The sequence below is a fragment of the Caenorhabditis elegans genome, chromosome V (assembly GCF_000002985.6).
Source record: "Caenorhabditis elegans chromosome V".
NCBI classification, from domain to species: domain Eukaryota; kingdom Metazoa; phylum Nematoda; class Chromadorea; order Rhabditida; family Rhabditidae; genus Caenorhabditis; species Caenorhabditis elegans.
This window is the reverse complement of record NC_003283.11, coordinates 7,404,425-7,417,091: the sequence shown is the minus strand read 5'-3', so window position 1 is coordinate 7,417,091 and position 12,667 is coordinate 7,404,425. Positions and strand designations below refer to the sequence as shown.

The 12,667-nt window shown below is 34.2% G+C and overlaps 6 protein-coding genes and 1 pseudogene across 7 annotated transcripts; 2 read left to right on the top strand and 5 right to left on the bottom strand.

Annotated features, from left to right (window-relative positions):
• Positions 1–658: 658 nt before the first annotated feature.
• F18E3.13 (uncharacterized protein) lies at positions 659–928 on the bottom strand (the record flags this gene model as incomplete). Its single annotated transcript, NM_001129451.4, has 1 exon — positions 659–928. The coding sequence occupies one exon, from the start codon at positions 926–928 to the stop codon at positions 659–661; it is 270 nt and encodes an 89-aa protein (NP_001122923.1).
• Positions 929–1,837: 909 nt separating this feature from the next.
• Positions 1,838–2,107, bottom strand: F18E3.12 (uncharacterized protein; the record flags this gene model as incomplete). The annotated part of the gene is made up of 1 exon (NM_001129450.4): positions 1,838–2,107. The coding sequence occupies one exon, from the start codon at positions 2,105–2,107 to the stop codon at positions 1,838–1,840; it is 270 nt and encodes an 89-aa protein (NP_001122922.1).
• Positions 2,108–3,337: 1,230 nt separating this feature from the next.
• Positions 3,338–3,610, bottom strand: F18E3.11 (Ovule protein; the record flags this gene model as incomplete). Its single annotated transcript, NM_001028645.7, has 1 exon — positions 3,338–3,610. The coding sequence occupies one exon, from the start codon at positions 3,608–3,610 to the stop codon at positions 3,338–3,340; it is 273 nt and encodes a 90-aa protein (NP_001023816.1).
• Positions 3,611–4,032: 422 nt separating this feature from the next.
• Positions 4,033–5,097, bottom strand: str-41 (Seven TM Receptor; the record flags this gene model as incomplete). The annotated part of the gene is made up of 2 exons (NM_072498.2): positions 4,033–4,537; positions 4,595–5,097. 2 exons carry the CDS (start codon positions 5,095–5,097, stop codon positions 4,033–4,035), a joined length of 1,008 nt encoding a protein of 335 aa, NP_504899.2.
• A 739-nt stretch (positions 5,098–5,836) lies between these two features.
• Positions 5,837–7,193, bottom strand: R13D7.2 (T20D4.11-like domain-containing protein). The gene is made up of 4 exons (NM_001028910.5): positions 6,944–7,193; positions 6,722–6,895; positions 6,310–6,633; positions 5,837–6,220 (listed from the first exon to the last, which is right to left on the bottom strand). Exons 1-4 carry the CDS (start codon positions 7,181–7,183, stop codon positions 5,897–5,899), a joined length of 1,062 nt encoding a protein of 353 aa, NP_001024081.1. The 5' UTR covers positions 7,184–7,193; the 3' UTR covers positions 5,837–5,896.
• Positions 7,194–8,277: 1,084 nt separating this feature from the next.
• On the top strand, positions 8,278–9,545 carry srt-6 (Serpentine Receptor, class T; the record flags this gene model as incomplete). The annotated part of the gene is made up of 4 exons (NM_072496.1): positions 8,278–8,427; positions 8,530–8,952; positions 9,001–9,147; positions 9,198–9,545. The coding sequence occupies 4 exons, from the start codon at positions 8,278–8,280 to the stop codon at positions 9,543–9,545; spliced, it is 1,068 nt and encodes a 355-aa protein (NP_504897.1).
• Positions 9,546–11,220: 1,675 nt separating this feature from the next.
• Positions 11,221–12,271, top strand: str-24 (annotated as a pseudogene). The gene is given in 5 exon segments: positions 11,221–11,341; positions 11,344–11,420; positions 11,468–11,769; positions 11,843–12,087; positions 12,090–12,271. Coding segments are annotated over 5 exon segments (927 nt in total).
• Positions 12,272–12,667: the final 396 nt, after the last annotated feature.

Genomic DNA, 12,667 nt, shown 5'->3' with positions numbered 1-12,667 from the left:
ATCAGCAAAGAATGACCTTTATAGACTATTATGATGATATGTAAATCTGATATGAAGAATCAGAAAAAAAACAATCGGTTTGAAACCAATAGCACCATTGATATGTGCTGACCATTGAAGATATCAGAGGTTTTGAAAGAATGAATGTTCTTTTGACAATTCGCGACATTGACTGAATTTAAAAATACTTCAAAATTTTAATTTGAATGAGTTTCAAGATACAAGAAGTTGGGCTCATGTGGCTCATCGTTTACAGGTGTTTTAAACACGTTTTTTTGAATATGGTATTTTTCTCGTTAGCTCTTATAAAGTTGGATCAGCGTACAATCAGAATAAGAAGTGAAAATACAAACAAAAAATTGTTGATCTAGTTTCCCTCAATCTCGTGTTGAACGTTCCAAAAAATATAACAGTTTTAAATACGTTCCTGGTAGAACTATCTATGGAAAAAATGGAAACGAAGAAATGCAGTTATTAAGAATGAATTATTTTTATTGAATGACTTCATGTACGATTAACAAATATTCAATAATTCATATGCAATGTATATGTTCTTTTCAGTCGAGAAGAGGTAAATTATACTTGTTTAACTTTTTTATTGAGATCAAGTATACATATGAGATGCATTAACATAAATAAATTCTCAGCTTTTTTTAAATTATTCGATGATAAGATACGATGCAGATGAATTTTTTCTAAGAGCGCAGTTGAAATCGTTGAGACTGGTGGCACTGTTGTTTCTGGTGATCTGGCTCATTTCGACTACTCCCACGGTAATATTGAGAGAATGCCGGGGAGCATCCAATGATGATGATTTTCTTGAAACCACTGGAGTAGTAGGAATAGATGGAGATGAAGCAGAAGTATGAAGATGTTGGAATCCCGAAAATTCAGAGACAATTTCGACGAGAGCATTAGACATTTTCATTTTTAAAGATTGAAGGAATCGACGATTCGATGTGAGAATTGGTTGATTTGGTTTGCCAATTTGAAAGGTTTATATAGTCGACGGACGGTCATATCATTCTCTCTCGATCATCGTTCTCTGTGCGACTCCGCCTATTTTCTTGAGAAAGTGTGAGGGTTCTATGGTTTAGGGTGATGTCAGGGAAACACGTGAAATTGACTGAATGATGATATTGGCTTCAAACTGTCGTCGTGACTGTGTATCATAGACATATTAGATGACAATACTAGATCTATAATCATCCGATAGTTGAACGACGACGCACTCCGCTTTCGATGACGTCAAAAATACATTCAGATTGAAAAATTGATGATGGGATCAAAATGTTAGAAAATGGCTAGTCATGTCAGACCTTGCAACTTTACAAACATGAACAAAAATCTGCATGCATTCCTGTTTTGATAGAAGTAAATACAACATTCTCAAAACTATGAATAAAAGCTAAAAATACAACTGAAACCTGTTTTCAATGGAAAAAATGATTAGTTAAATTAAAGTCATATCAATTAGGCTGAAAAATGATTTTTTGGAGTTAGGACTAATCGAAAAAATATTATGCAGTACAATTTATACTTCCATAAAACTATGAATTTGCTCCACTGTGTCGTTTTCAGTTTGTTTGTTTCTACCGCCTAATTTAAAAAAAAACTTGTTTGATTTTTTATACGATCTGATCTTAAATGTATACTCTGTATTGATGAACTTTTTTTACACAATTTATTTAGTTCACTGAAATAAGCTGTGCTTTGAGAACAAAATTGAATCACTATTGTTTTGCATATTTCTTCGATAATCAGAGTTTATTTATCTATTGAGATCAAGTTTACATATGAGATGCATTAGCAGAAATACGTTATCAGATGTCTTGAATTATTCGATGACAAGATGCGATGCAGATGAGTTTTTTCTTTGAGCGCAGTTGAAATCGTTGAGACTGCTGGAACTATTGTTTCTCGTAATCTGGCTCACTTCGGCTGCTCCCACGGTAATATTTAGAGAATGACGGGTAGCATCAGTAGATGATATTTTTCTTGAAACGGCTGGTGTGGTGGAAATTGAGAAAGATGAAGCAGACAAATGAACGTGTTGGAATTCTGAGAATTCAGAGACAATCTCGGCGAGAGCATGAGATATCTTCATTTTTAAATGTTGGAGGAATTGATGATTCGAAGTGAGAATTGGTTGATTTGTTTGGTCATTTGAATGGCTTTTATAGTCGAAAGGCGCTCAAATAATCGTTTTCTGTGGGACTCCGCCTATTTTCTGGGGAAAGTGTGAAGGTTCTTTGTTTCAAGGAAATTTCAATGGAACTGTTGTAACACGTGAAATTGATGTAGATATAATTTTTATCAAAACATTGTATGTGTCTGGCGATTGTCTGAAGATTAAGGATTCGTCTGATTGTCTGAATTAGTCAGAGTAGCGCCGCAGTTTTTTCGACTATGTCAACGCTACTAATTAGTTTGAAAACTATTCTGATTTCCGGGGCAAAATGCTGGAGGAAAAAATGATGTCAAAAAAAAAACCAATAATAATAAACTAAGTTCCTCGAAGCATCGAACTACGTGACAATGTTGAAAAAAAAATCACAAAAAAATTACATATGTTCAAATGATTACAAAAACAAGAATCATTAAGTCACCGAGATAGCATACTTCGATTTTTGATGACAAAGATCAATGAGAAAATGTGATTGTAGTTGAATACTGATAGAACTAACGAATGACATCATTATTTGGAACGGGAAAATTATTTGCAAATCTCCTTGCTAGTAATAAATGCTATAGTAATAAATGCTTTAGTAAAAAATAGTAATAAATGCTAAATGCTTGCTAAACAAACTTTTCATTAGTTTATCAACCAGCTATCAAGTGTGTTAAAATGTTCTAAACTGCAACTATAAACATACCTCACACAAAATCACAAAATATCTACAAGAGACAGTTTTAGTAAGTTGGTGTTTGCGTCACTTTAATAAATTTTTAGCCAGTAAATCGATGCTTCTGCAGAGCTGATGAAGTCGGACTCGATAACTGTTTTAGGTCTTGATAACAGACTCTTTCGATTTTTTGTTGCATATACGTATTTTAGACGATTTCCATGATCCATAACAAATTAGGTATAGCCCTTCCATCAATTCCATTATTATGTGAACTGCAACCATGAATATTGCTCGAAGAATTTTTTTACAAAATATTTATAAACTATTTATATGGAAATCTTACTTGGTGACAGTATGATTTTAATGGCTTTTTTTTGTTATTTCAAACTCAATACAAAAATTAAATAGTGAATTAATTTATTGAGATCAAATCATGAATGAGATGCACATAAAACACACAAATATTCAGAAAAATATTGAAAAACAAATTATTCGATGACAAGATACGACGCTGATGAGTTTTTCCGTTGGAGGCAGTTGAAGTCATTGAGACTATTAGAACTGTTGTTTCTGGTAATCTGACACATTTCGGCTTCTCCTACTGTAATGTTTAGAGAATGACGGGGAGCATCTGATGATGTTGATGATTTTCTTGAAACCACTTGAGTAGTGGAAATTGATGAAGACGAAGCAGAAGTATGAAGGTGTTGGAATCCAGAGAATTCAGAGACGATTTCGGCGAGAACGTGAGACATTTTCATTTTTAAAGATTGAAGGAATCGACGATTCGAAGTGAGAATAGGTTAATTCGTAATGGAAATTTGAAGGTTTATATAGTCGACAGACAACAAAATGATTGCTCTCTGTATGACTCCGCCTATGTTGTAGGGAAAATTTGAAGGTTCTTCGGTTCGAGGAAACAGTCTCAAACCCCGCACGTGAAACTGAACAGATGATGATAATCGTTCAAAACCACTATCATCATCTTCGCCCAAAATGATGATATGACAAAACTAGATCTGTGAATTTTGTGTCCTTTGTTTTTGATACCGTGAAAGCAAGATATTTTATTAGACAACGAGGTGATTTGGCTATCGTCATCCATGCAACGGATAACTTTTGGAACGAACATTTGAAAATCAAAATTACACGTCTGATCCCCTTAATATAATTAATTTGTGTCCTAGAATAACGCACTTAAAACATCAGTCAAGTCACATTCTCCAAGTGTTTTTTTTAATGTTAGTTTTCGTTTGATCAATGTTCTGTATTCCGATACAATAATCATGAAAGCTATACTATCGATCGGTGGATACATTCCAAGCAATGCACAAACAGCTCCTGATTTCAAAGTGAATTTAATATTGAAAAATGGGCCGATCATAAATGGTACTGCAGGAAGCACAAATAATATTGCTGGAATTGTAATTTGAACAAGAAGAGCTTTGAAAAATTGTTTCTGAAGTTTCCGGTTGGGCACAGAAAATTTGAGAAGCTTCTTATTCATTTGTAGGTGCATTTGAACGCCACAAGAAATAATGATCAAGTACTGACAAGTGATGAAAAAAGTTACTGTGAATAGGTAGACTGTGTTATTTATTCTTAAATTTTTTTCTGTATCAAACGGAATCATTACCAATCGGGCTATATTTTCGATGTCCAGCTCATATTTTTCAATGATTTCAGCTCTGTAAAATTACAATAATATAGCCAGGATTGTTTTCTGAAAAACAATATAACCTTACCGTAAATAGTCATCCGTAAAGCCGTCTGGCGACGTCAAAAATAGAATTGATAAAGAGTTTACGACTCCATACAAAAATGGATACAATATCCAAAAAATAACTCCAAATTTTTGAAACCATTTCGTCAAGTCTGGGTTTACTAATGCTAAATATCGATATACAAATTGCACCGCAGCAAAAGCTACAATAAGTATATAAAATCCAGCATACATAACTAGAGCACCCAGACGAACGAATAATGAAGCCTCAAACCAACCTTCTCCATAACTGAAATATAATAAAGATTTGTAGCCGTTGTAGCTATGAATGAAAGGTTTCGCAATTTGATCACAAATTGAGAACCCAATTCCAAAAACTGAGTATAATATAATCATATATTTATAGGTTCCGACTATTTGCTTGACTTGAAAAATTGTGAGGTATATAAGCAAAAAGTTTGAAACAATTGTAATGAAAATCGGAACTTTAGTGAACACTTCAAAAAAATCGTAAAACGACATCATATCACTTGTAGGAGTATATGGTTTGATGAATTTAATGTTTGTTTCAGATAAAAACATCTAGACCGGCGATTATACGTCCCATGGGATGTGATATGATTTAGAAAAAATGAAGTGGGATCTCTGATCTTTTTATAAATCTGATCAAGGAAATAAATAACCAGACTTTAATTCTAGAGTTTGTTTGAGATAGATCTAAAGCTCAATTATTAACAATTGTTATAGTACTTTTCCGATTTCTGCCCCAAAATGTTTTCGGTATTTTCATTAATGAAACGTGAACTTTTTGTAATTTCAGGCTTAGTAGTGTTGTTTTCTAAGCCTAAAAATTGTAGTAGTATTGAAATAAACATTCACGTGTGAATTCAAATTGAAATATTGAGTAAAAAATATTTTGGGGGGCAGAAATCGGAAAAGTACCATTGTTATGTAAAAAAAGTTAAATTCAAGATCATATGGGTCTCCCTCTATCTCTCAGTCGCACGGTCCCTTTTCAAAAATTTGAGACCAATAGTTTCGAAATAAATCTGAAATGCCAGTACTCGATATAGCCGTTTTTTCCAAACTTTCAATTTAGTGGCTTCTGTCTGATTAGTCAACAATGAAAATTTTGCAACATAGTTTTTTTCTACAGTGCCAACAAAGCTTTAACAACTGATGGTAAAGAAAATCAGTAAACCCGGAAGAATAAACAAGTTAATATACCCACAAAATTTGAAAAAATTCACGATAAAAATCAATTAATTGCCAAATCAGTTAACTTTTATTGGGCTTAAAATAACATTTATATGACTGAATAATTTTAATTCCGTTCTGCCATTCTTCTCTGGTGGTCTCCCCAATCTTTATCAAACGTTTTCATCGCTTCAGGAGTGCAGATTTTGGCCATTAGAGTTCTAGTGCACTCTTTATTATCCGAAAATCGGTTTAGTCTCAACATGTCCAATAGTGAAACAGTTGAGTTCTTGGTACTATTGGCATTTGGACAGTTGTACATAATGCTTTCTGGGCTTGTTAACAGTTTTCGATAACATTTATCGAACGAATCATTGTCCTTGTCGGAGCAGCTTTGTTCGAATTTGTTTATGGAGTCATGAGAGTTGTAGCAAGCATCTTTCATGCATTCCTGTAATCATATATATATATATATATATGATTACAGGAATGTACTATATAGTACCATTTGTATAACCTAAACAACAAACTGAAAGTCACCGTAATATCTTCACATTTCACTTGTTGTTTCTCTTCTTCAGTTTTTTTTGACGATCGGAGAATACTGAATAATCCGTTCATCTGTTCCAACACTTGGTCCTTTTCTCTTTTCATAATCATTGGCTCACATTGCCTCGAGAATAATTCGTCATGCAGTGAAGTACAGTGCTCAGAGTCCGGTTTAATACTCATGATATCCACGAACTGATCATATTTTGTGTTGAGATATGTCAAAGCAGTCTCTTCAACGCAAACTGCTTCTGCGATGTCGACAATACAGGACTCTCCGCTTGAATATGCTTCTCGTCTAACCCTGAGGTCTTTCTGGAAACAAGAATGAACATTTACAAAATATTTTTCTTGAAGAACTTTGGCATGGCTTTACAAGTCAAACAGTCAAAAAAAAACTCACTGAAAAATACTGATAGGCTTTGCTGCAATTGTTAGAATTCAAATAGATACTATCGTATAACTTATTAACACAATTCGTCATTTTATAGTTTCTGAATTCGTCTTTTTCACATTTCTGTTCATAAATTCTTTTGAACTTTTGAGCTTCATCACATGGAATTTCATCAAAACAATTCTGAAATGATTGCTCATCAATTTTGGGCGAAGTTAAAAATATTCTTACCGTAATACGATCGCAGACATAACTCATATTTTTTGCAATATCTGCAGTAACATCTTCCAAATTATATTCTTCTGATAAAAGTGTATATTCATTCACATATCTTGAGCATTTTCCTTCCATAATCAGCAAATCCTTTTCCGAGCATTCCAGACTATTCGTCTGACTTCGAATTGGCTCCGAATCGACATGATTCGGGATAAAAACTAAAAATAGACCGAGGGAGTAAAGTTGTGTGAACATTTATGAAATTGGAAAAAGTAGATGAGTAAAGTTTAAATAGTTCAGATTTGAGACGGGATAATCTCACTATTAAATTTTTTGCAATGTTTATTAATCTTTATACCATTCGAATTTCTATTTCGTATAGACGTGAGAGGTGTGAAGTTGACCTGTTGAACATGAACGTTGGAGTTTCGACAGAAATTGATGGACTAAATTAAATAGTTCTTCCCATAATTTTAATGAATAGAAGGTTTTTGGTTAATCCGCACATATTTTGCATCTTTGATGAGACATCAATAAAATATGATCTGAAAATTTCAGAAAGTATAAATAAATGTTGTGCGATTTCAATTAAAAGTAGTAGCTTTACAAATGAAAACTATGTGTAATTTCTTTAAAAAAAACGATTGATTAGTTTGTAAAAAATCAAAAACATCCAGACAATTTTTTTTCATAAAATGTTTTGTGAACTGTTCGTGCCCTTCTTAATCGGAAGTTACGTCAATATTCAGACAGAATTAGGTGTTTACTGCTCGAGACCTACTTTGATACTGAGCGGAAACCTTGACAGTATTGTGAACATATCGCGTTGTTCAGAGATCTTTCTACCTATTACGTCACCAACCTTTTCGTTTAAATGCACATTTTCCCGTTTCATGGATAGTTACCGTGCCTTTAGATTTCCAGAGATTTCCTGGGCATCTCTAATTGCAAATTTATATCCCGTGGGAAATCAACTATACATGTTTTCATACAAAAATAAATATCACTCCCCACGGCTCTCAAACATCTCATCAAACCTGGAACAACAGGATATATAGTATATCGCCAGACAACGCCTCTTCAAATACCAAAGTAAATTAATCGATGTCCCGTTAATCAGTGTGCTCTGACTGAAAATGTGTATTTGTGTCACCCCCTCCCCCCCCCCCCCCCGCGAGTGACAAATTTTTTTGAAACAACCCAGTATCTTATGTCATGCGCGTTTTTTTTTCTTTCAAGTTGTAATTTTCCAATGAATTTTAATCCTCATAGTTTTGATCTGAATAAGAAAATGTTTTTTTTCCAGTTGGATTGTTAACCACCTGCAATAAAAACGAAACATCTTAAACATGTCCCTGCAAATGTCACTTTACTACGTGCTTGCAAATTCCTTTAATTTGCCAAAAGAGTATGATTGCCCTGATTTTATGAAAACTGCAATTATGACGCAACGACCTATTCTGGGAGCTTATTTTTTCACTAGTGGGGTCATTTTTATAGTAGGTGTTTTATGTTTTTTAAATTTAAGAATTATTGTTTTGATATCTAATAAAATAACATTTTAAACGTACATACTTGTAGATCAAAACCCAAAGTTTCAGTTTCTATATACGCTTTGTTTCCTTGCAATTTTGAAACTCAATCTTCGAGTTCCCGTTAACCAACTCATGCTGCTGCTATCAATTTTGGATATTCTATCACTTAGCATTAACTCTGTGGCAACTGGTGTTTTCAATGTTCTTGGGATATCCTTTTGCCAATTTCCGTTTTTAATATTTTTGTATGGGTCAGTTGGTGAATCATGCTGGATGAGTGGGAGTGCCTGTTCAGTCCTTCTCGCCATTGAAAGATGTGTGGAAATTAATCCCAATTTCCCGTTGGAATTTGTTTTCCGCAAGAAAGTATTTTATTTTGTTCTTGGTGCATTGGTAGGTTATAGCTTTTGGTCATTGCTATTCACGAAGCCTGTCCTTTTTTCCGTGGAGTATAGCTGCTGGTTTTTTGATCCAATGACTGGGGAAAATGTAAGGTTTTCCCGCACAATTAAATCAGTTAAATAGTACAACTTCCAGCCGGATATTTTTGTTAGTCACCCCGAAACTGTTAGTAACATTGTTCTAGTGATTTGTACGGGTACTCTTTATTTATATCTATCTTACAATCTACTTTTCAAACTAGGTTACTCTACTTCGACATGGCTCTACAAGACTAAACGTCAGGTAATTCCCTGTTGGAAATATACAACTTCTCACCCACCACTCATATTCAGATAATATTCCAAGCAGTCATCCTCTGTGTTTTTCATGCAACGGTTGCTGGGCTCTACAGTTTTATGATGTTTTGCTATGTCTCTTCACAACTCATGCTTATAAGTCAAATTCTATGGGCTTGGAGCAGTGGATGCATGTGCATTGCTTACTTAACATTCAACAGAACAATCCGGAATTCTGTGATAAAAATTCTAATTCCAAAAGCGATCCGATTACGTCATGGTTTGCACGTTGGATTTGAAGAGCACTTGGCACAAACCGAGGCAGCGAACAATGTGGGAAAAGGAATATTAAACGCCGCAGGCTCGGCAGTCAAATTAAACAATTTTGTTATGAACAGTACTTAACTAACAGTACTTGTTACTAACAGTACTTGTTCTACTAACAGTACTTGTTACTAACAGTACTAATATATTTTCTATAAATAAAAAATTTACCAAAAAAACTTTCGAAACGTAATTTTATAGTAAGCAGCCGATAAAAGTTGATGTCGTGGGTAACTTCTTGGAGGGATGGACAGACATTTAAAAATCGTTGGCGATTTCATCGGCAAAAGTCAATCATAACACATCGCAATCAAATCATATCAACATGGACAACAACAGCTAAAATACTTTCGTTTTTACAAAATCTGTTAAATCTTCAAAAGAACATAGACTATCGTTCTTTGAACTCCAACACTAGTTTTTGAAGAAAGTCTGGAGGTTCTCTGACCAAAAAGTTTAGTCTCCACCAAAAGTGTTCACGTGAACTAAATGAGAACGGTTAATGAACAAAGAAACGGTGATGGACAGGATCTAGAACCATTGAAACACGTATTTGATAGCGAAAAAAATTTACTACGTATCCTCAAAAAAGTTTCTGACGTATAAGAGGCATCATTCCGCGTCCTATTGGGGTATTGGATTGATTTGCAAACTGTTGTTGATTTTATTCAATTTTTGAATGCAACACCGCGTTGATGAAACAATTTGTTAGAGAAACTTCACATTATATTGCCCTTTCAGTATTTTAGTATATGAAAAGATGTGTGCCGTGCAGATTGTGAATTGCATTCACATCACGGTATATATCGTTGTCGACAGTATTATACATTTAACGTCAAAATGCATTGTTTCCTTTTTTATGAATTGCAGCTAAAACTGCAAGCAATATACAATCTAAAAACTTTGAAAAACATATTTGGAACATATATATGTATATGCTTGATGGAAAATTTGAGCAATACAGATTCAGAATATGTAAGAACAATACGGATTTCAGAAAATATTTTATATAGGTTTAAATGAATCTGAAACCGAAAAATTCGGTGGTTGTTTGGCAATAGTCGACAACCATTATATGGCTGCATAAATTCGTCCACCTGTGAAAATTTTTACCTGTGAACAATAGCGAAATTTATTTGATGATATTATTTGGTTCCGACACAACTTTCATACGAAATCAGGCAAAATTATTAACTTTAAAAGAACTGTGGTTTTTTAAGATTTGGCAGTTTTCAGATGCTTCTTCGGTAATATTCATTGCGTAACCTGTAAATCAGCAAATGATGTATTTCTTGAATTCACCGGAGTGATACTTTTTCAATTAGACATAATTTTACAGACAATTGTTTGCGGTAAAAAGGTAGACTACCAGGAACATTTTTTTAGTGAAAACTTCTGTTCATTGAATGAACATATCCGGTACATTAACTGAGAAACTTTCTACTATAGTTCCGGTGTAAAACACATTCAAGATCTGATATAAGTTCTGTCAAAACACAATTCCACTGAAACTTCCCACACAGTATCGTTTAATGTTTTCAGTAGGACCTATTTTTACAGACATCCGTTAGCGGTAAAAAGTTGATCTACCAAGAACATTTTTATTGAAAAGTTCTGGTTATTCAATTAACATATCAAATATCCGTTACAATAACTAAAAAGCTAACAATAGTTCCGGCAGAAAACACAGGGAAGAAGCGATATATCTTTTACCAAAATATTATCAATCTTAAACTTTCAAACAGTTTTTGTCTCAATGAGTTCCTCTTCTTACAACAGCTATGTTGAGCTTGCTGAACACGTAGCTCAACTAGGTTTCTGTACAACTCCCCTTGCTAGCAGCTTTCTCATAATGCTTACGGGATAAAGAAAAACTTTGGTGCATACAAAAGTCTGCTTCTGATGTTCTCATCCCTTGGAATCGTTTTTGCTACTGCCGAACTTTTGATCTGCCCGGTAATGGACTTTTTATAAGGAATAATCATTGCAATTTAAAATTTCAGAACACACATTCGTATACTGCCAGTTGGTTCTTGTTCACGAGAAAAACACCGTTTGGTATGAGCATCAAGGCTGCCTCAGTATTTCTGGTATTTTTCACTAGTCTTTATGCGTCTACAATATGTATGCTCGCTGTTCAATTTGTCTACCGTTACTGGGCAATATTTAACGAATGGAGATTGTGCTATTTTGAACGCTGGTGGCTGCTGTTATGGGTTGGTTATTGCTCAGCGTTCGGACTAGTTTGGGGCTCATCCATCTATTTTCTCAACGAAATCGATGATTTTTCGGAGCAATATCTCAGGTATTGTCATTGGTTTTGTGAAGTCCAGAAGTTCAAGTCTGACTGAAATTGATTGAAAAGTATGAAATTTCAGAAGCGAAGTCAATCTACGGTACGGAGTTGAAATACGAGACGTTTCATCATTTGCTTTGGTGGCTTACGATGAAACGGGATCTCCTCGTTGGTGGAATATTTCAGGAACAATCAGCTTGGCCATTGTACTATCTGTACAGTATGCCATCATAATTTATTGCGCGGTTGTAATGTATCTGAAAATGGAGGACAAAATGATGTTACTTTCTGAGACAATGCGAGCAACCCATAGACAGTTCTACAGGATCATTCAAATCATTCAAATCTTCAACCAACAATTTGCCTTTTCTCGCTATTGGTTTTCAGTACATTCCAGCCGATGTTTCGTCTGAAAATAAGTATGCCGACTGGAATGTTTTTATGCGGAATAACCCTGTATTTTAGACGCAAATCATCATCATGTATGTACAGACTATCGGAATACAATTAAAAGTAAGTTTTGCCGAAGTTTTTTTTAATCATTATTAATCACAAATTTCAGACATTTACAAAAAATGCAAATTGTGGACAAAATGCTGCGGCCAGAATGTAGTTCAAACGACACATTCACATCAAACAGGGAACACCTCATAAGTTCAGTCAGTGTGCATCAAAAAACAGTTCAACGTGTGTTTTCATTGAAATAATCTCCACTCCCATTCGTACTATTTTTCCATTTGTACCATTCGTACCATTCGTACCATTCGTTTTAGCTTTTATCGCCAATGTCTGGAATAAAAATCAGAATGATAACCAAACATTGCCTATAAGTCATGAAGTCATAGCATATTCCAAGCTACTGTCTTTCCATCAGTTAGGTCGTACCTAAAAAATCCATTTTCCAAAA

What these genes read in the sequence shown, in the direction of transcription:
- R13D7.2 (NM_001028910.5), bottom strand. Translation starts at nt 7,183, where the DNA reads ATGTTCACACAACTTTACTCCCTCGGTCTATTTTTAGTTTTTATCCCG. An exon ending in AAGCCTATCAGTATTTTTCA is followed by an intron (nt 6,634 to 6,721) that starts GTGAGTTTTTTT and finishes TCTTGTTTCCAG; the next exon opens with AAAGACCTCAGGGTTAGACG. An exon ending in TGAAATGTGAAGATATTACG is followed by an intron (nt 6,221 to 6,309) that starts GTGACTTTCAGT and finishes ATATGATTACAG; the next exon opens with GAATGCATGAAAGATGCTTG.